The 22873-nt window shown below is 45.6% G+C and overlaps 1 protein-coding gene across 6 annotated transcripts in view; it reads right to left on the bottom strand.

Moving 5' to 3' along the window:
- Positions 1–22873, bottom strand: part of LOC149361179 (monocarboxylate transporter 12-like) — a 194183-nt gene that overhangs the window by 77938 nt on the left and 93372 nt on the right. The window contains exon 1 of one of the 6 annotated variants that reach the window (XM_089572611.1): positions 9509–9544. The exons of the other annotated variants lie outside the window; for them this stretch is intronic. Coding sequence (XP_089428737.1) covers positions 9509–9529 — 21 coding nt within the window. The 5' untranslated portion in view covers positions 9530–9544. Of the gene's footprint in view, positions 1–9508; positions 9545–22873 lie in introns of those variants that run through there. 6 annotated transcript variants of the gene reach the window in all.

The following is a 22873-nucleotide window of genomic DNA, read 5'->3' as shown; positions in this document are numbered from 1 at the left end:
CTGTAAGAAAGTTTTAGCTTCTTTTCTTTTTCAATGTTTTGAGACAAAGAGTTGTTTTTCTTACGCAATGCAGCCCTTATAGGTGGTTACGAACTCAGACCAGAGAGCTTCACTTCTTCGTCGTTGCATCAGAAAAGAAGGCATTCTATATGCCGGCAGCACATTGATTTATTGAGATAATGGCAGACCATCACTCGAATAAACCATTTTTTCCATTGAGCGAAATCTCCGGGTTTAAGAAGGAAACGCAGCAGCATGGCGCCACATGTGCAGTGTAATTAATGAATAAAATTTGGGTTGTTTCTCAAATCACCGCAATTTCTCGCCTCTGCGACAGCCGAAATGAGCGTGGGAAATTCTCCTTCAGCTTTTCCAGTTTCTTCCATTTTTCTCACATCTCACTGTAACAGCTCAGACGATCGCATGAAACACCTGTCGGATGCAGACGAGGCGCTGTATTCGGCGGGAGTTAAGCCTAAGGAACATCGAAACGTGAAATAATAATCAGTTGTTGGTCCAGTCGTTGTGGCGTGTACACTCCTCTTGTCCCTCGTCTTCTGTGACTGGTTTTTTTTTTCCTTTTACAATGTACCGGCTGGCCCGCATTTCTACCCTTCTGAAATAATAAGTTGGCGCGAAGCCCCGGATTCAATGTCCAGGGATCTCCTAATGTCCTCTCATAACAGGAAAGTATTGAGCGCCGACCAATCTTGTTCAAAGAAAATACGTTTCGGCCCCGGTACAGGGGCCTTGTTCATAATATTGTGTAGAAGACCCCGTAGCGGGGCCGAAATCTATTTTATTTTAACAAGATTGGTCGGCGCTCAGTCGTCTCCCGCCATGAACATTCCCGACCAGACAGGTTTCCGTCAAACCCTGAGTTTCAATATCCTGCCATAGTAATTAACAAACCTCTCGACACTGCAAAAGAAGGCGACAAAAAGCAGAAGAAAATGCATTGGATGGTAACGAACACGAGAACGCGATGAATGAATGAATGAATGAATGAATGAATGAATGAATGAATGAATTGTTAATATTCATCCTACTAGGTAGGAGGTAGCTACTAATAGGTAGCTATATGGGTACGAAAATGCAACATAGACATCACACTCGAAGGTGGCGCGATCGAACGATCACTGGTCACAGGAATCCCCAATAAATAAAACACGCCAAAGGAAAGCACAACCCATATCACTACCCTCACCCTCTCACTTAAGCTGGGCTTCCAGGCAATCGTGCTGCAACCGCTTCCTCTGATCGCTTCGGTTTGCACTCCTTGTGGATGCCGCCATCGCTGGGCGATAACCCGCCGTTGCACAACCGCTGCTCCGCAAAGGGTGGCAAGTTGCGCGCGCTATTTCAGGGCTGGCCTGCAATGTCGACGACTGTGCAGCCGCATAAAATCCTACGTGTCATCCCGTAATACCTGTAATACGCGACATTTGCCTCATACCTTGACACCACGACCCTATGCCTTTTCCGCTGCCCCCTTCCCCCGATAAATACGCCCATGAGTTGGTCTTCGTAATTTTTTCTAGCTCCGATTTGTTTCCTTACTCACCGTGTTCATGTCTTGTCTCCGAATCAATTTCTCTCGCATATTTGAGTTCAGTACCATAAGCTACGCAGCCGCGCTCTGGGCACGAGGCCGCAGTAAGCATGGCTTCTTCTTGAAGACTAGGAAAGTTCTGATAACGCTTTCCAGGTTCATTTTGTAGACCCACGCCTCCATGCTCATGTATACGGAAAAGAGTTCGATTTAAATGCGCTCCATTCTGGCGATTCATCTAAACCCTCTGAACGTCGCAGAAAAAAAGAGGCTACGCACGACGTTCGATGTTTCTTTCTGGAATCTCTCCAGAGCTTCTTGTACAGACACCCTCAAAAGTTGTTTGGCAGAATGGTAATGACGAAAAGAACAGAAAGCTAATGCTTAATAAACTCGCCGGCCGGTGCGCAGCCTTACGTTGAGGCCCTTCATTCTATGGCTGAAAGCACAGGCTGCCAAGAAAGCAAGCCTTTTTGCGGTTTCTGTGCTTGGAGCACTTTTGCGGGCACCTCTACAGCGTTTACAATGAGCGCATTCGATACGATAGAGACCTATAAAGGGACGGCGATACTATGTTTAAATTAGGAAAGCTATCTTCAAAAGTCCCTGGCATGGTTCCTGTAGTTTGCCTCGCCATGTAGACGAGGCTAAAAGTGTGCATGCCCATCCTGACTCACGCAGCGTCTTGGTGCCAATCCCCATATTTTTTGTTGTTGTTCCTAAACACTGCGCTGTGCGATTGCCAAAGCTGGCATCCGTGGTTGCAGCACGATCACCCAATTGATCAAACCCGTCGCAAAAGCCCCGTGCCATTGGTGCCGCGTCGTGGGAGCCCTGGCAGCATTTACCCCGTGCTATACTACCTGCGGCTCAAAAACCCCGTACCAGAAACTCCATGCCAAAAACCCCTGTATGGAATTTCCATTCTCAGTGTGTCCTACCGATAATCATCCAGCCATCAATTCATAAGTTTCCCGTTCTCTGAGGGCGTAAAACCAGAGGAAGAGGCGATGAACAAAATATAAACTAGGGAGAAGAAAAGTCTGGGTGTTATTCTGCCCCATCGCCCCGCACGGAGAACACCTGTTTCACCAAACAAACGTTGATAAATAAAGCAGTTCTGTTATCACCATTACAATTACAACAACGTACTCTGAGAGAAAGAAAAACAAAATAATGACATTATCCAGAAGACGTTCAAGTGAGATACCACCAGGGGTGTGGAGGCCGGTCTGAAAGTACTTAGAGGCGACAACACTAAAGAGGGTAATGGCTTATTTGGACGACAAGTATCCCCAAACGGTTGGCTAGCGGGAGAGCTGTACTGCAAACAGGCGACTGAAGAATGAAAAAATCCCGAGAGTGGAGCAGCACGTTGTGTGCCTGAGGCAACGAAGACGGGCAATTGTCTCGGGAACTTCTGAACTCTGTTGAACACGGGCCCCGTGACGCAGGGATTCTGACATCGGGTGCTTCTGTGTACCACCCTCTTGCAGGAGAGGATGCCCTTTGTAGGGCGCGATGGAGCTTGCTGTCGCCGCCACCACTGTGTTGCTACTTCCTTCTCACCTATTGTTTACATGATCTATGCTTTGAATAATTCAATACATAGTAACACGTAGCTGTGCTGGCTTCTACTTTTTCAGATGCAGGATGAAGGGGCCCACTGTCATATGAGACAGCTGCGGTGTCGGCGACAATTTCCTTCGAGTTTTTTTATAAAAGAACTGCTACTGCTACTCCCGTGTATTCGAAAAAAAGAGCAAAGCCCTGAGTAGCGGTCTTCCGCGAAGGTCTGTAACAGTTAAGCGATCATGAATAAGTGTTAGCAAAAGCGATCGCTGCCACAGAATTAATTGCCTTCAAGTGGAGGTGCACTGCAGTGCATTCAGCAGATACCTTGCAATTTGCTACCACATGTTGTTCATAAGCATGATAATCCAGAAATGTTTTTCGTCTTGCTCAGTGCTACTTCAGTCGTACCCAGGAGCATCGTCCTGCATCGTTCCAAGCATCGTTCCTAGAAGACTTGCTGCTCTCGTTGCCCCATACTCACGTATCCTAGGTTTGTGGATCTTTACTTCACTCTTTAAGGAAATATGTGGAAATTCTATCTTCTAAGGCTGCACTGACGGGGTGCAAAAAAAAAAGCGCGTTTGTGGAGTTTACCTTCTCTGTCCCAAGCTCCGACTTGAACTGCAAATCCGTTGCGCTCGCACGCACGAACGCACGCACGCACACTCGCACAAACCAACCTACAAAAACTTTTTGATCTGATTTTTTTTCCACACAAATCCTCATCCTGAACATCTGATCCTTTCTCCGCATAGGTCCTAAAATGGGCGTGAGGTGCGCAAAAAAGGACGGTACAAACGTAACATCCGCTGGTGAAGTGTTTCAGTGCTTACGATGCCCAACTCGATGCCCGTTTGCTGTGTGGCATGCCCTACATGCCACTTTATGCCATATTACCACCAGCAAAACTTAGACCGCATTCAACGCTGGTGCGAGAAATGAGGCGTTTTTAACGCCGAAAAAAGTTGCTACGTGCCCTTTACGTCCAGACATTCCTTCGTTGTCTGTGTACAGGTGCCCACAAAAGTTTTCGGAGCAAGAAAATTACAACAAAACTTATTTTCTGCGCACTTTCGGAACGCATGCACGAACTGATGGATGAACTCCGTGGTTTCCTTCGTGAACAGCACAACACGCTTTCTTAATACCTGGCTGAGTCCCTGCGTGGCGAGGAAATTTAGGCTTCTTGTGATTTCGGCGTTCCGAAAACCTTCGTGGACACCTGTAGCCTTTAAACAACAAGATTCTGTAAAGAAAATTGAAGATTATAAGTGTTTCAGTGTTTATTTACTCACTGCAGTCACATAGAAAAAGCCGGTCGAATACGTATCGGTAGGCTACAAGAATGTCAAGGTTTTTACAGAAGAATTTCAGAAAGTTTACGAGCTTTTAACGCGACAGCGTAGTCGGTCCCGTTAAGCGGAAAATCTGGCGTGGGCGTTGCAGCGGTTGTCATTGATGCGAACGAAAATCTGTATTGGTCTGAAAGGCGGTTAGGTGACTACTGGAGCGGTGGATTTGATAATATGACGTTTAAAACTGGTGATCAGAAGGTCGCGAAATGATTAAAACGTCACTATTACAAATGAACATGCAGATATGTAAAGGAACAGAATTACACTTAAATGAATATTGTGGATATTAGTCAGGAATCGAGCACATGAGCCTTAGGTTGCGAGATAGACACCCTACCACAAGGCCACGATGGTAGGCTCGCGCTTTGGTTAAAGCGGGCTTTATACGTACGTTGTGTGGTAGCTTTCACGCAATGATTGGGATGGATGTAGCGCTGGTGCTCTTTGCTCTTTCGTTTGTTTTTTTATCTTTTTTCTTCCTTGTGTGCACAGTCACTATGTTGGAATAGGTACATTCTCTCTCGGTTCCTCTGTTTTTCTTTATTTTTCTTTTCTGTGACATTAACTGATTGTTATCCAATATGAACGGCTAGTTCATGTTGTTTTCGGGACTTGTGTTTGTAAACTCCCCCCCCCCCCCCCCCGCCCCAATGTCTTCCGTTTCTGCAACTATGCCTTGAGGGCGCTGCAGACATTGCAATTAAATAAATACTGATTTGTCGCTGATTTGTAGCATAATGAATGGAAATTAAGCGGCCGCCGTTTTCCAGGGCGGAGAAGCAAAGGAGAGTGCGTGGCGTGGTAGTAAAAGCGCACGTTTTCTGAAATGGGCGTTTAAGGCCTTGCAACATGTGCCCAGCTGACTTGTCTGCACTAAACATACTGCGCTCCTCGTGCGCAGCGCTTGGGACTTTTGCGGAAAAAAGCGACACAGTTTCTCGCGATGCATGGCTTAGAGAACGAATTTTCATTGCGTAAAAACTGATATGACATCGTCGTCTACGCGCCTAAGAACTAGCCATTGTTCCTAACCGCCCAGGCATTGTCTGTCGATTGCACGCGAAACCAACGAGAGTATCGGCTCGCCGTTGGGACAGCTTTTACTTTCTTTTACCGAACAGCCGGAATGCCGTAAGGTGAAAAAAAAAACGACTGATAAAGGGACAGAAGGCACAGGTTTCTAACAGGAAGGTCGGCTACACCAGCCCCGTAGCAAATCGTCGCGCAAAGCAGGGATTGTTTTAGCGTAAACTGGTGTTGTCGTACGACGTAGTGAAAGAGCTCCGGCTCGCGCCATCCGGCCGGCCAACGGTTTATCTGATAGCATACACGATGTCTGTTATGGTCCCACCCACATTCGGGTCGTCGTCCTGTTTTCGCTTACGGGAGGTAAAGACATTGCATTGTTAAGCCCGATCTGCATTGTCTGGGCAAAACTCCCTTAGTGCTTCGAGTTGTGGTGCATCACATGTGGAGTATGATTACAATTTCAGAATACGTCAGTTGCTTTATCGTTGTGGAGGCCGAGGAGAAAAATATTTTTCATATTTTGTAACAAAAAAATAAACGCTGAAGGCGCGATAACATTTTCGATTTGAAGGTATTCAAAGAACTAATAAATTTTAACGATCAAAATTGCGCTTTTAGACGAGTTCTCTTTGCGCTCCATCACCCCCATCTTTCCTTCCCTTCCGGCGTAGTGCAAGTATCGAACATTTCCGTCCTTTTAATCTTCTCCTACTCATGCGCTAATGCTGAACTCGCGTGTTAAGCAGCTCCGCTGTCAAGAAATTCGGTTTAATTTAGAGTAACCGGGCACGTTTCTGTGCTTCGAATTTTTAACACAGGGGAGTTGTTTGCATCTCTCTTTCATCTCATCGCACCTAACCTAGCCACCAATCAAAATAAAAACATGGATATTTGAAGCGATGATACGACAAGAGATCAAGGGCCAAATGGGCAAGCACAAAATGTTAGTCCGGAGTACTAGACATGACTGTGAAGTACAAGACCCATATATACCAAATGCCTAGCATGAAACCTTGAGGAAACGTTGCAAGGACGGGCGCTGGGGTTCATTGTCTGCACGCGCAAAAAACACTAATGACTTTTCCCCATTATACGATACAGCCAGCTTGCCGATCTTGGACGTAGAAAAGGAGGCAGGGGGTAAATTCCTCCACGTCCACAGAAACGTGACCTACTCAACTTCGGCAAGTAAACTAAAAGACAATATTGAATCCACGTACGCGTGGAAGGTGCAGTAAGCATTATAGAATTATAATACAGCAATGTAGTATGAGGGTTCGATTTCTTAACAACATAGTGCGACTGAAACAAGCTGGAACAACATATCATGAAGGCGAAAAAACTAGAAGTGCTTGCTCCTTGGCCGTTGCTCTTTGCAATAAGAAGTTGTTTCGTTTTGCTGAGATAAAATGCCTGATATCTTTGTTTGATAATTTCTTCTTTTCTCATATTTTGTTACTGGCATAACTCCCACATAGTACTCATTCAAGTCCATGGTACTGTTGAATACACATACAAATACATGGTCGCGTACTGACCAGCAGAGCACAGTAGCCCCTCAGCCACCTGAGCCAGGTATTTGAACGCCTTCATATACACTGCTGCAGTAGCGCGCGCTTGAAAAGCAGAGCTGCAATCAAAATATTAACAAAATAGTCTTCAACTCTGACTTTCTGCCTCTGGTCCTCATCAAGCCGTTTTGCTTTAGGAGTGCGTGAACAGCAGCGCACATTTGTTCTGACCTAATTATTACCTGCCACTATGGCTTGGCGCAACTAACGGTACTTTGTAAAATAATTTAGCTCTTCAAAAAATGAACTGAGTTCTGTGTGAGATGGAGTGTCTCATTAAACACCCGTGTTCTACTAGATAGTTCGTAATTAACCCATCAGGGACAAAGAAAAATCTAACAGAGGGATTTTCCTTATTTTTAGCACATAATGCTCGTTTATAAAGAAAATCAGGAAATTTCATCACGATTGCTTCATTCCTTCCGAAGCTACACACGTGTACTTTTTATAGTACGCTGGGTCCTCCCCATAGCACATATGGCTTGCGACTTCGCTCCACTCCCACTTGGTGGTGTGAATTTTGTTAATATGCCTGTAATTTTTACGTAGGGTGATATAACACTTCTTGCAGGCCCTCACGAATCCTTATTTGGCTATAGTGGCAGCGCAATTATTCTAATTTGCGCGGGAAGTTTTCTCCTTTTCAAAGCAGCATCAGATACGATTGAGCCAAAGTGTCTTCGAACCGCTGGTTGCTGCATGTCAAGGCGCAGGTAATGAGGAGTGACGCATGTACCAAAGTAAAAATAGCAGGCTCGTCTTTAGCAATCTGGCTGGTTAATTGTTCAGGCGTGCACAATTGCAAAGTTGAGCTTTCGTGTCAACAGCCACCCCCTCTTTTTGCCCCTAATGCGATGTAGGACAACCTGACGGCTTGATCCGAACGGTCGTCACCTGTCATACTACTATTGTAAAAGGAAAGGTTTTTTGGCTTACAAAAGTACCGTTTTTCATGGTCTATAGGTAACTACCACTTCACAAAATATGCGAGCTCAATGTTGTTATAGCTGCAGGCTATAGTGGCTACACTGTTGTCCTAAGACTTCAAAAAAAGCACGTAACCTACACTATTAAAGCAAGAACCAATTTTTCCTGGCTCCTTCTATTCCGTTGCTTTCACTGGGCCGAGTGGACACTTCCTAAGCGCGTTTTGTCGAATGGTTCCTGGAGCCCGAAATTCCCCCTGGCAGAGCGTTACAAGAATGTCTTGACAGTGAAAAGAAATTGCCAAAAAAGACGAAATTGTCTCTAAGCGTTCAAATTACCTCAGGCAAAGATCGCAGAACATGCGCTTCCAAAAGCTGCATTTCCGAACTCAAGGACATTCCACAGTAGATGTGCAATGCATAACAGTAACTGTCTGCTCTGCGGTACGTCCAGTTCTTATAACGAAAACTTTATTTTAACCAATTAAAATCACACCGTCGTCATATTCAGGATAGCTAGCGACAAGTACCGCATTATGTGAGACCTCGCTGAGCAGACGAAGTGTTTTTTTCCGCAAAACTGCGAGGAACCATAAGATCTATGACCCGAAATAGATGGGCGCCGTTGTGCACACGAGAAGACCCAGCATACCACAGAAAGTACAGCAGTAAATAGTTCATCATAGCGCAAAAAGAGCCAAAGGTTCGCGGCAATCAAAGCATCCATTGTTTGCTTTCATCTTTCGTGCTGCTCTATACTTGAATCTAGAGTAATATGTAAATTAACGCGGCCGCGAGGAAATAATTAGCCAGCGACTATCGGCGCAGTTCGTGGGAAACAAGCACCCTGAAGTTTCACCACGGGAAAATGGCATACTGAGGAGAGGAAACGCGCTTTCTTAGTTAAGAAGCGTCGGCCGATCTTCTGATGACAAAAGCATGGCCTACTTGAAAAAAAAAAGAAATTCATCTTTGATGTTGTAGTCATGGAAATGTAACTGTACTTTCAGAAGAAGGCAGGGCGCTAATGGGTTAACAGGAGCTGGAGCCCTCGCTCTTGGTTTGCGCTGGGAGAAGTATGGCGAAACTTAACCGCAAGCGCCGCTGTTTTCTATAGTGGTTGCTAGAAGGGCTGTCACGTTGTGCCTAGATGCTGTAAAGCATGTAATCCTGTAGACAACAATGCATGCAGAAGATGCGGTTTCGAACAAGGACCCGTCATTGAGCAGGTCGTGACGTGGTCACGAGTGCCGCTAGAAGCTGTGAAGGCTTATAAATTTAATACCCCTCTCTGCGTCCACTCTTGGTGGCTAAGCTAGCGGTTCCTTTTACAGTGGTGGTGTCTATTTTCGGCGTCACTCATCTGTTTAGAGCAAACTATTGAGGGATGGCTATTAGTGTCATTTTATGCAGAGGTGCTAGAGCAGCAACTCTCTCGTTCTGTCCACTCTAAAGCTTAAGCTATTAATCTCCACAATGAAATTCAACGGGTATACGTACCCGTGGACACTTGACAGGCATGCTGTAGCTGCACACCGACCGAGAAAAAGTGGCTATGGCGGCGACAGCTAGCCTCGACCGGGAACGTATATGCTTCGCTGGACAATGCAGTGCGAGGAGAAGCTGTCTGTCTTATAGTGATGGGACCGAGGCCGGTTATCTTGCCGTTTCCGGGAACTCGATAGGGTGGACGCTCACATAAAGGCTGTAATCAGGAAATGCAACGTGAAACCTAGCGTTGGTGTAGTAAGGCTGTAAATGAAACACTCAACTATGAGCAATCACCAAGTGATTCATGTTCAACGTTATCACTGCTTCGATGAGCTTAGGGTAACTATGAATATCTAATGCACTCGCGTGTGCACGAATACAACTTTTCTTACTTAAACGGAAGAACTGTTAAACCTGCACCTGCAACAAATAAGACACGGGCTACATTTCAGAGATAATTCCTCATTGATATTTTCAGGAGACAAGCCTTGATCAGAGTAGAAGTGGTGCTTACACGCGGTTGGCGCCGATTGAAGATACCGCCTCTTTAAATTTTGAAGCACTATGACGCAGAGCTTAAGGGATGGTCTAATGTCATTAGCATCACCAGAGTTGCCAGTCGTGTCGGCCAATAAAAATCCGCCAGCCTGAAACACCAGCGCCCACTGGGGCCTCAAATACTTCTATTAACGCCATGGTAACAATAGCTATGAAATTTAGCTGCAAGTGCACGCGCTGGTCTGGGAGTGAAAACGGCAGGACGGAATCAGATGCCCTGCCGTAAGGTACTGCGATGCTGGCGGCGTACAGTTACAACACTCATAAGACTGAGTTCGGCTTCACGGCTTCAGCTGTGCTCAACGATATTGGCGAGACGCACAAAATGCATAGGCGCCGTTAATTTAAACTAATTTTTATTTCGGTCAGGAGCACAGGTTACAATGCCGCGGAGATTCAAAGGTGGAGTAAGGCTTGAAGTTGTGTGCGACGCCGAATAAGCCCTGAGAAACCCCTGAGCCGAAATTCCAAAGATCCATTTGGTCGGTTTATTTTTAAGACGCCAGTGGGCTTAAACAACGTCTTTCGTCCAAGCTGAACAAGAAAAAAGAGTGGTTGGCTGTTTAGCGTTTCTTTGTCGAGGCTCGTCTGGCACATCATGTTGGTGCCTTCTTTGAAATAGCCTTTTCCAGATCTGACATTGGAGCCTTGATGGCGCATTTAATGCAAGCCGCAATGCAGTTGTACTGCAACGATTCGAGCCATCAACAGGACCTCATCGCGGCTCACGATTTTCATCTGCATCTGCCAGGGGACTATATTCCACGGGTTACGGCTTGGCGTTGCCTACACCAAACACTACCTTCACAAGATCGGAATAGAAACTCACCCAAACTGCGTGCAGTGCCACACTCCAGACACTATTTGACAAGTTCTTTGCGAGCGCCCGAACTACACTGATGAGAGGAGAACATTGGAAGCGACCATGAGACAATTAGACTCTCGCCCTCTCTCTGAAGAAACTCTTCTAGGCGCCAGGGCGAAACGTGCTGCTTGGTGGTGTGCGACGAAGGCTGTGCTCAAACTTTTATGTGAAACAGGCCAGGATACCCGTCTGTGACCGCCTGTGCACTACCTACGGTTTGCGCAGTTTACACGGTTTACATTTGTGTTTTCATAGAGCCCCTACTCCAGTATGTGTTAATGAAATGTATCGGTGTGTGTATTAAAGACATGAGTTTCACGTGCGTATACTCACCGCGATGAGAGTGCCAGCCAGTGTGTGTATGTGTGTGTGGACATCAGCCATGAAACTCTTTGTATTATGCCATCATCAACCTTCATTCACCCTTTCCCTTTCTTCCCTTCCCTTTCCCCAGTGTGGATTAGCAGGCCAGGGCCATGTTACCACCGGCCGACCTCTCCTCCTTTGCCCCTCATTAAAATTGTTTTTTCTCTCTCTCTCTATCTCTCTCTCACTCTGAACAGAAAACATTGTGCGGAAGCACAGTTTTTTTGCAGATGGCACCACCACCACCACGCACATAAAAGCGCCAGTGATGTGCCCGTTGTTGTTGTTGTTGTTGTTGTCCTCTAGAAAATGGCGCATACCCACTGCGGGGCACAGGCGGCAACTGATAGGTGTACAAAATGTTAAACAAGAAAATAGTGGTGGGGAAAAATAAAATAATCATGATAATAATAGCAATTAGGAAATAAATGAAAGGATCTCAGATGTGTAATTGAAATAGGTTAAACAAATGCTGACAGATCGGTGACTGAAATAGAGAACGGGGCTAAATATTCCACGTTTCAGAAAGCTTTCATTCCAGAGATATATTGATCATGAGAAAGAACCAGAGAACCAGTTGTGCACGTATTCAACTTTTTCATCGTCAGTTGAAATTTACCCAATGCACGCCGGCGGCCTATGCTCCAGCGCTGCGTTTGTGCAGGAATATTCTCAACGCCAACACGTATTGCTCTAGTGCCGTGTCTCTTTCTGCCACAACGTTGTCTACGCCAGCGCATGCCACCCCATACCACAAATCCGAATATTACTTTGATTGTACTATTGCTTCATGAAGAAGACAATGTGCAATGCACAGCGCGAGAGTGCGGTGCAGTTTAAACGAGGTGTGCTCGCCTGCTGCGATAGCCTAGGATGATCAAGTCGGGCTCCTGACACTGAACCGAAGTCTTCCGTTAAACGAATAACCTCATTGATGCTTGGCTTATCAGAACAGAAAAGCTCGAGGCCATCCGAATAGTATAACACCTTCAGGTTGTGATTCATAGTACGGAAACAATTGACAGCTGCATTCTTTATAACACGTAGACAAAGTGGCTCCAAGTAAAATGCGAACAGAAGCGGCGACAGCAGGCAACCCTGTTTCACAGAGGACTGATTTTGGACTGTTTGTGTGAGACAGCCATTAACAATCAAGAGCGTTCAAAAGTTTTTGTAATAAAGGCGTATCCCAGTAGAAAGCACTGAACCAAGATTGACGTGTTTTAGAAGAAAAGAAAGAAATGAATGAGACACCTGATCGAACGCCCTTGCCATGTTAATTTGCAGCAGTGCTAATTGTTCCTGAGCGTCACAGTAGTACTGCATCACTGTGCGCGCTATATGTAGTTAAGATTGTATTGACCGACCCCTGAAGCCACATGTTTGATGAGGTTCAATAAAAGTATCCATTGCAAGCTGTAGCCGATTAGAGAGGACTTTAGCGAAGATCTTATAATCAAAATTAGAAAGCGTGATAGGTCTGTAGCCATATAAACGGCTATTTTTTCTTGTCGTCAGTTTTTGGTATTAAGACAATATGAGTTTTGGTAAATGCGTGGGTAAAAAATCCAACATCAATACTCTGCTCAAAAATTTGGACTAGGACTGCGGGTTACATAGATTTAAATGTCTTATAAAACTTCCCTGAGAGGATGTCACACCCCGGGGTTTCCGAAAGTGGTAATATCAGCAGCCGAACACGCTTCGTGTTAAACTGCAACACACTGTCGCGCTAAGGATTACACATCGTACTCTTCATCAAGTATTCCTACTATCAAACTAATATTTGTGTTTTCAGCTTCGTGGCGGTAGTGACAGAAAGATGTGCGCTGCATGCGTTGGCGCGGACAACGCCGTGGCAGAAACATGACATTACAGCAATACGCTTTGGTGTTGACAAAATTGCTGTAGAAACTCGGCACTGGAAGATAGGCCGCCGGCGTGCATTTGGTAAATAGGCATTTACGATGAAAAAGTTCAAAACGCGTGACCTAGCTGCCTGGTTCAGTGGACATTTCAATCGCGCGTTCCGGTGCGTGGCGGTGGTGTTCACCTTCAAAAAACTGCCGTTTGGAACTATATCTCGTGCTTAGAAACGCTAAACGGCCAACGATTTTTGAAATCAGAAAACAAAAGATCTTAAATAAGAGGGAAGGTAGCGCAACCATCGTCCGTTCTGCCATCTGTATCAAGCGCACAGTGGCGCTGAAGAACGACACGTAAGGATTCCCAGCATACTACAGTAACCACGTCGGATATCCAGCCCTTCTGTGCGGTGATTAGGGTTGTGTATTTACTGCGCCCTTTTGCAGCTGAAATCATCATGTGCTTGCCTGCACGCATCTATTATGCAAGGCGCATGTCATATTCTAGAAATTATCGCTGATCTTTATCTTTGTTTCCTGTTTCGCCCTCTTTCATTCCCATCCGCTTCTCGACATTCCCTCCGTCTCTTACAGTGCTGCTACTCACAGGGCTGCGCCATGCTCCGCCCACGTGCATTGTTCATTTTTGTTGCTTTAAACTGTGAGAATGTGCGCCTGCCTCCATGCTTAGAAAAAAAATGGAGAGCTTCTCTCCATAGTTAATTTTACCTTTTAAAGTAAAAAAGTAAAGTAAAAGTTAAAGTATTAACTTTTAACTGCGACCGGCGAGAAATCGAGCTAAATAGGAGATCACCTTATGCTTGAAGAATGGGAATAGCAGTCCAGTTACGTTCATTCAAACTAATTTAAAAATAAGTAATGTTTGTTATTAGGCAGTCACTCAGCCAATACTTTTCATATGAGCGCACACACCTTGGAGATTCCGGTCAACAGCAAGTGTGTCGGTCCAGTATATGTCTGAGATCTTGCCCGCATTGAAGACGCTGTGCCCCTAACTTTGAGCGACTACAGTCTCGCTGAAGCACGAGTGAATATCTATTTAGGAAAACTTAATTTTTGCCCCCCCCCCCCCCCCCCATTTCCTCCTCCATCGTTCATGTTTTGAAAAATTTCCCTTTGAAGGCTGCCTCCCCGAAGACTCTTAGGCTTCGTAATACTTTGTAACAAATAAAACGCAGCTGGCATTTCAGGTAACGCGGCTGAGTATGGTACTTTAGCTCCGCGAAGTAGGCATGCCGTCCCTCCTCGCTAAAAGTGAGCTAGAAGAGAGTCTCGCCCCCGTTTTGTACTGTTCAGGAGGCAAGTGTTTCTAAGGAGAGGGCTGAGTTGGGCCGGTTGGTTCATGTTGAATGGTACGACTAAACAGCGCTGACGGACCAATCAATTAATCAATTAATCAATCAATCAATCAATCAATCAATTTTATTTCTTTAAAGACCCCTCTTCAAGAGCATTACACAAGGGACGGGACGGGACAGAACGGAAGAAGAAGAAACGAAATGGCTTATTGCGAAAGAGAGGCGCAATATAAAGCATAGAAGGGAAGAAAATGCACGACGAACATGACATGACATACACACGGGAAATCATCACTGATTAAGAAAGGCGATCTCCTGTGGGAATAGAGCCACCGACGGTTGGCTTGCGCATGAGTTACCTTACCTAATGCGTGAATGTGAAAAGCCTCCGATACAAGGCGCGAGTTGTGACCTCTATACTTGGCGAGGATAGTCGTTTCGATCAGAAAGGCTTCGCATTGATTGCAATCTGCGGAATGAATGACCATGTTATTTCGGCGTGACGGGAACACGCGAAAAACATTGATAACCAGTCACGCCGAAATAACAAGGTCATTCATTCCGCAGATTGCAATGAATGTGAAGTGTTTCTGATCAAAACGACTATCCTCGCCAAGTATAGATATCACACCTCGCGCCTGATAGGAGACCGCAGCATCGCAGGGGGGCGCTGAGGACGCCACTGAAATGCGCCCTCTCCGACCGACTCCGCATTTTTGACCGGGCAAACGGGTCACCGCTCCCATTGAGTAGCTGCGCGAGCAGCGCGCTTTCTCCTGAAAAAAAGCCAGTTCTGCACGTACTTTGCACGTGTTGGCCAGCCTGCAAATCTCTTTGTGCAGTCGCGAGCTTTTTTGGCCTTTTCCCCTCGTGCTTGAACGCCGACGAGCTTGAGAGGATTAGCAAAATCTACAGGGGCGCTAGAAAGAAATGCGAACAGCACGGAGCCCACGCGCTGCGCAGTCGCAATTTATCTTCTATGCGTTTTTATCTCGGTAGTAACAAAAAGACGCTAGAGTGGTACATTATTGTATCACGGATGTCGCTAGCGTATTTGTGTTGCGAGCCAAGTATAAGCTTGACGAAAATAAATTCCAACAGCGGAGCGCCTAGGCACCGCGCTGTTCGCATTTCTTTCTGTCGCGGCAGTACGCTCTGAGATGTAGGTTAAAAGAAATAGTGGACAGTGAATTTTTTTTTCGCCGCGCAAACTTGAAAAAAAGAACTGCTAGTGGATCAGGCCCAGTCCGTGAAGCAGATCGTTGACGAAAAAGCCGTTACCGCAACGGCGAAATGTGTATCGCAAGTAAATGACTAGATCATTTAAGACATGGAATTCGAGGTAAATTTTGGCACAGCCATCTTCGCAAGATACTTAATTTCGTTGGGTGGCTGAGCAGTTCGGTGCATGCAGGATTGTTGGCCAAATAATAAGGATTTTGTTACGTGTTTCGCTGAATAATAATGGAAATAATTTTTATTTTAACTTAAAATAAAGTGGCCTTAACGCGACACGCGAGGCTGAAGAGAAAAACGAAAACACGCACGAAATGAGCCTACCAGCTGCTTGCTATATACGGCTAAGAGAAAAAATGATCTAGTTTGGTCAATCGCTACAACGGAGATAAGCGGTTGGTATATTTATTTGAATGCCGATTACAGCGCACGCGCATCCCCAAAACAATTTATTTGCAGAGCCATCGCTCATATGCAAACGCTCATTCCTAAGCAAGCAAACATTTTGATTATTTTTATTTTTAGAAATTTTTTACATGCAAAGCAACTTCGAAAATTGAGCCAGGCGTCACAAGTCGGAACATTGAGGCGATCACTGACCTTGCCTCACACGCGTCTGCATAACGCCGCTAGCTGTTGTTGTCAGCCTCCAAAATAAAAAATGGCAACAAAATTGAGTTTCGGTAGCGCGAACTTTACTAAACACTGCATTCTTAGTGAATTACAGCAAATACTGCTCAGAATATTACGCGTCGAACATACCAAACGTGTTTAGCAACAGAAAAACGCTTACTTCACCCTGCCCACAGCAGTTATCGAGGCCTGCCGTTTCTCGTTCTCATCCATTTCATACCCAACAATTCCACACAAACACTTTTAAATAGAAAAGAGTGTATGAACGCATTTTTTTTTTCATATACTAAAAAATTTGACTACAGCAATCTCTCATCGATAGGCTTGCATTTTTTTTTTTCGTATTAACGTTTTTCCTATCGTCAACTGCTCGATACGACCAATGAAAATTTTTTTAAGATTTTGCTACACAGAGAAAGAGTGGACCATTATCTTCAATATTTCCATTACTGTGCGTTACAATTTTCTAATATTAATTTTTTTCCCAAGAATGTAGGACATGTCCAGGAAATCTGTAGAATTCCACGGGCAGTCCTTGGCTGTTGATGTTCAGAGAACTACTGAGACAACGCCTGACATAACAAGTTTCTCCACTCTTAGAACGTCGCGGAATTCCAACCATGACTCACAGCGAGCGGCAACACCTCTTTTGTGCGCCCGCGAGCAGGACGGCGCGTGCTCACAATGAAAGAGAGAGTGCCAGCCGCGCGAGCAGCACGCGCTGCTTCGACAGGCTGCTGGCTCAATGCGCTTCGCCGGCGACGTGCCCGGACAGAAACGCCAAAATGACCGGCAGGGGAGAAGTAGCGCTGGTGCAGTGGGAGCAAACTTCAGGTGCGCTTCCCTATATCGGAGGCTTTTCACATTCACGCATTAGGCAACTCATGCGCAAGCCAACCGTCGGTGGCTTTATTCCCACAGGAGATCGCCTTTCTTAATCAGCGATGATTTCCCGTGTGTATGTCATGTCATGTTCGTTTCGCATTTTCTTCCCTTCTATGCTTTATATTGCACCCCTCTTTCGCAATAAACCATTTGGTTGTTAGTTCAGCGCATGTGTCTGTCTCTCCTTTTTGCGTCCCGTCCGTCACCGCTGTTTAGTCGTACCATTCAGAAAGTGTTTCTACACGCAATAGAAAAGCAGTGGTAGTAATTTGGGGAGAAGGTCCAGTTTCCTCCTTCAGTTCTGGACAGGGTTGAGGAGGAGGGGAGGGGAGGTCAGTTTCGCGCCGCTTCTAGCCACTGCCTTTCTAAAAAGAGCTTCAAGCAGAAGCCCCCTCTGCTCGTAAGTGAAAATAGAATTCCGGAGGCGCTGTTAGAACGTATACATCCATTAACTTTGACCGTACTTCCCCTGAAACTGTTACTTTGAAATGTAATGGGCAAAGGTCAGTGGCTACACAGAGAAGACAGAGAAAAAAAAAACAGAAAATTTGTAAAACCCGTCCACGCGAGTTCTGGCGGTTTTAGTCCTAAGCAGAAAGCACTTATGCTACTTCCGACAATTTTAACTCCGTTTCTTAACGATATTTTGCTCCGTCGCGTTAGGCTCAACTAGCTAAGTGAAAGAGTATGCAGTCCGGAGCTAGGTGTACTTCTGTTCCACTCGACTCATAGAAATTTCAGGAAAGCACCTCACCATGCAGTTCCACATTCGAGGTTGCAGGGCAGGGAAAGATTGAACGCTGCCTTCCGGTGTTTTGTCAACATTTTTTTTTATTTTCCCTCGTTCGCAATCACTTTAGGCATCTTACATGCCAGCTCCGATAGTATTTCCAATTCCCCTGATAACATAACCCACGCGATTGGTGCAGAGGGCTCTCAGGTCAAAACTACGGACGCATAGTACTCGGTGGGAAGCGATGGTGGAGGCGCAGCAAATACGGACGCAATGGATGAAATGGATCGATGTCCGCTTGGACCTCTGTCTTGCTATGTCCCGCTTCAGGCTTCGGCACAGGCTGCAGCACTGTATATGCCTACTAATCGCCGATATTTATTCCTACTCCTGAGGCTGGTGCCAAAAAAAAAAAAAATAGATGACCACGTCGTTCATGTCCAACGAGCAGCTGCCCACAAGGCATCCGCAAAGGTTCTCACTGCCACCTTCCCCATTTTCTGCATGTCGCATTTTTTTTGGCGGAATCCAAAGGCTTGGCGGAAGTGTTGCGGAGCTGCTTCCTTACCCTTTCATTATTCATGATCTGAGAGAAGCTCATCTAATTCTACATTATTACTTGAAGTATCCACGCACTGTAAAAAAAAAGAAATCGAAACGATCTGCCGAACTCTTGCACGCTTAGAATTTTTTTCCTCGCGCGCTGTTTTGCGCCCGCTCGCAAAGTGCGCACGTGCTCAACTGATAATAATATTTTCTTTCCCAAATTATTCGAAAAAACATTCGAGGAGATGCTTACTTCTGCCTTAAGGGTATTATGCGATAATGTAGTAGGTAAATTCCCATATATGCCGAAGGTAATTTTCTACTTTACATTCAATGATCCCTGGGAGTCCTCATACCCCTCCTGGTGCAGTCTCAGAGCGGTTAAGCGATGCGCCACTGCCCTGCGATGGCAGGTGCTCCTAGCGGTGGGCCCTACATGTGGAGCCCAGGTTTCTCTTCCCAAGCAACCAATTATTAATTAAGTGCCACCTGCCACGGCAGGCAACTTGCTCACAATCCGGTGGGCAGGCTATCATGGCGCCGCAAAATCACGTGGCTTAGGTGGCTCACCTGCATCCTAGGGTGCTCTCTGGGGACAACCTGCCAAAGCAATACTCTTGACTTCTCGCTCACAGCGCCGATAACGCTGAAGATGACGCCTACAACGCGGATAACGGATTTTCTGTTTACTGGGGCCTTTAACGTTACAGTGTTAAAATTGCATTACTCTCTCTGCACTAAAAGCGCGTCAAATTTTTAGACAGATCAGAGATGTCTTAAAGGCTCACCTGATACGCAATAGCTAGGCGGGCGAGTTGGTGATACATTTTGAAAATAACAGCGCGAAAAACGGGGACGCAGGGTAGAAAAACACTGGACAAGCGCAGTCTCTCAACTAAAGTTTAATCACAAGAAGCAGGCAAATATAAGGGAATAGGTAACAACCGAAAACAAAACCACAATGCGCGTGCGACTATGTTGGATCAAGGTAGGCAACCTCAGTGTCACGCAGGAGCAGGGGTGATTTGCTGACGCACAATCTTGTTTTTTTTTTCCATTTGGCAAGTATCGACAATTTCTCTGGTCAATTGGTCGGTGTGTTTATAGGATATGTCTCTATAGTATAAGGAAGGAAAACAGGAATGACACCCTCGGCAATGATCAACTAAATTAGTGGAGTTGGCAGAATCTAATGGGTTCAGATGTTCTTTGAGTCGTGTGTTAATAAACCGTCCCATTTGACCTATGTAAATTTGACCACAGGACACAAGTATTTATAATCTACCCCCTCAACACACGGCGAAAATTTCTTACCATGCTTAATGCCACAAGACGCTACAGGTTTATTAGGATGCCGAGCCTTGTTTTCTACAAGTTAACAAATTTTATTGAGCCAATCTGGTGCCGAAAAAACAACATCAACTTTGTGCCTATGGGCCACATTTTCAGAACCATGTGACAGGAGGTGTACAGTGGTGAGCAGCCTTGTCTAGAGCGCTTGAGCAGTGTGCACTTGGTAAGAAAAACCGAAATTAGAAAGCAGCCTCTCATTACAGGGCAAAGTTTTCGTGCCTGCTTTGTTTACGAGGCTATCTGGCGCTACTTCCGTGCAAGCGTTGCAGCTGGACCCTAGAGGCTGCCACAAAATCTGGATTTGTTTGCAAGGAAGTGCACCGCCCGAGCGCTCTAGACAAGGCTGCTCACCACTGTACATAGGGAAGGACTGCAAACTTTTTCCCTTTCTTGTTCTTTCTGTGAAGAAGGCGGCAAAGCAGAGGTTTTCAGCTCTTTAATATTTTATTGGAACCCAAAGCGATGAGCTCACCAGGATAACCTGCATCCCCAAGCCTCTTAGCCTGATCATCGAAGCTTTGTTTCATAGCATAGTCACAGGATTTTGACAACGCCGATGACAAGAAAGAAACAACAATTCCGGTTTTTACTACCTTTGAGTGATGCGAATTATAATTCAGCAACGGTTTCTCGGCCCGTGGTGAGTAGTTACAACACATGTGTCCCTTCTCTATAGTCGAGCACAAATCTAAAAATTTTGCCTGGTTATCAACCAGAACTTCAGTTGTGAACTGCAAACCACATGCGCTAGCATTGAATAGTTCTAACACACCAGGCATGTGCCTAGAAAAGTCCGTTTTTTCAATAAGAAAAAAAATCATCAATGTACCTGAAAATACGTGACATGATTCCACCCAAATTTTTCTGAATACATCTCGATACCCAGAATGACAGAAAAATATAACTAAGTGCAGCACGAGGTGCTGCGACACCCTGTCACAGCACCTACACTCTATGCAGCTGTCAGCGCTTGTCCTGTGTTTTTCTACCCTTCGTTCCCGTTTTTCGAGCAGCTATTTTCGAAAATCACCTGATACGCTTCGAGTGAAACCATCCTGCTGTGAATCTGGACGTTCTCCTCCATTCTACACCAAAAAAAACTTAGACACTTAAATCCAGCATAAGAGTATGACGCCATAGCGTTAAATGATCCCTACGGTCAATTCGGGGTTCCCTGGCGCAGATATTGACACACTTGTTGCCACGCTTACTGCTCAGTTACATATCTTCAAGCATATTAATTGGGGACACTAATTACTGAAGCTATTAGCTAAGTGTTCCGGTAGCGTAATTAGCCTATTCTGTGGCATGATGTTCTCGTACAAGGTCTCCATTTACCCGACTGAACGAACGTTGCTCAATAGCGTAGAGGTTGGGTGCCCAGCTACCGATCAAAAGGACAGACACCCACACCAGTTTTTTCATTGGAGGTGTTTATAACGCTACCATCGCTTTAATATGAATGAATGGACAGTAGGAGGGCATGTATCTGGCGCGCTTGACAACACGGCATATTGGGTGCCGAAGATTTCAAGCATGAAAGAAAAGAAGCAAGATTAAGCATGAAAAAGGTTGAAACACAGAGGGGAGAAACGATAGGTGGTGACAGTTCTCATTTGCTTAAAACGCGGCAGTCGCAACCTGTAGGAAAATATCACGGTAGCTCACGAGTAAATAGAAATAAATGAAAACTGACACATGACATGGTAGGCTACAAAAATGAGAAAATGCTCATTTCAGTGAGGGCAAACTCCTGTAGGACTGCTAAAGGTGAAGTAATATATATAGGTTGCGAGAGCATAAAGTACTTGACTGCTTACAGCAGTATACAGCGAAATATACGCTTCGTTAAAGGAAACATATTTATTGGACTCAACGTTTCGATCGGAAGACCGATCTTCTTCAAGAGTGATTTGTCTGATGATGTTTCCCTTTTTATAAGGGTGGGCATCGAACAAGTGAGCGAGAAACACAAAGCATATAGAAGAAAAATACCCATAAAAAGAAAGAAATTAGGGGGAGTGGCACCCACACGAAAAAGAACAGGAGGCTGTGTAGAACAGGTACTCGGTAGGAAAATACAATGTCCAGGTGCGGCCTCCGTTTTGTTAAGCACCACAGGCTTGCTTATTTACAGGCGTGTCCAGCTCTGAGATGATCGACAGGGTGCGTGGTCGTGCAGCAGCTTTCGTGGAAAAATACGGGAACTTGTCCCTCCTCCTAGCCGCGAGGGAAGGAAGGAAAAAAAAGAGAACAAAGGAGGAGGGAGGCCAGGTTTAGGGACAAGTTCCCGCATTTTTCCACGAAAGTTGCTGCACGACCACGAACCCTGTCCATCATCTCAGAGCTGGACACGCCTGTAAATAAGCAAGCCTGTGGTGCTAAAGGTGCAGTGAAGTGGAATCTAACTCCTCCTTTTGCCGCGGGAACTTGATCTACACATTCCGAGCATTCTTAGAAACTACGACTTATTGCCCTGTGTGGTCGATTTCCCTAATTAAATGGAATTAACGTCTGGCTCTCGCCTTTATTTTTTTAATTGTCCCCGTACGGTGGGCGGAGTCGACCAACGCGTGGAGTGCCTTTCAGCCAGCTCTGTGGAGGCTTTGCTTTCGCTTTATTTTGTTTTTTAGGTTTCCGTGAATGAATGGTTTCATTCGCAGATAATATAGCCGCAAAATAAGCCCGCAGAAATAAAAATAAGGGCGGACTACTTGCTACTACGGATTACTACATATTACTCCGCCGATGGCAGAGCGGCAAGCCGCCACCGGACTGTGTGAAAGACACTCCACGCGTTGGTCGACTCCGCCCACCGTACGGGGAGAATTAAAAATAAAGGCGGGAGCCAGACGTTGATTCGATTTAAGTAAGGAAATCGGCCACACAGAGCAATAGGTCGTAGTTTCTAAGAATGCTCGGAACGTGTAGATTGAGTTTCCGCGGCAAAAAAGACGAGTTGAGATTCCTCTTCACTGCACCTTTAACAAAGCAGAGGCCGCATTTGGACAGTGT

The sequence above is a fragment of the Amblyomma mixtum genome, chromosome 2 (assembly GCF_055824585.1).
Source record: "Amblyomma mixtum isolate Tamu chromosome 2, ASM5582458v1, whole genome shotgun sequence".
Classification (NCBI taxonomy): domain Eukaryota; kingdom Metazoa; phylum Arthropoda; class Arachnida; order Ixodida; family Ixodidae; genus Amblyomma; species Amblyomma mixtum.
Note: the sequence above shows the minus strand (reverse complement) of the source record. Positions and strands in the feature narration are given on the sequence as shown.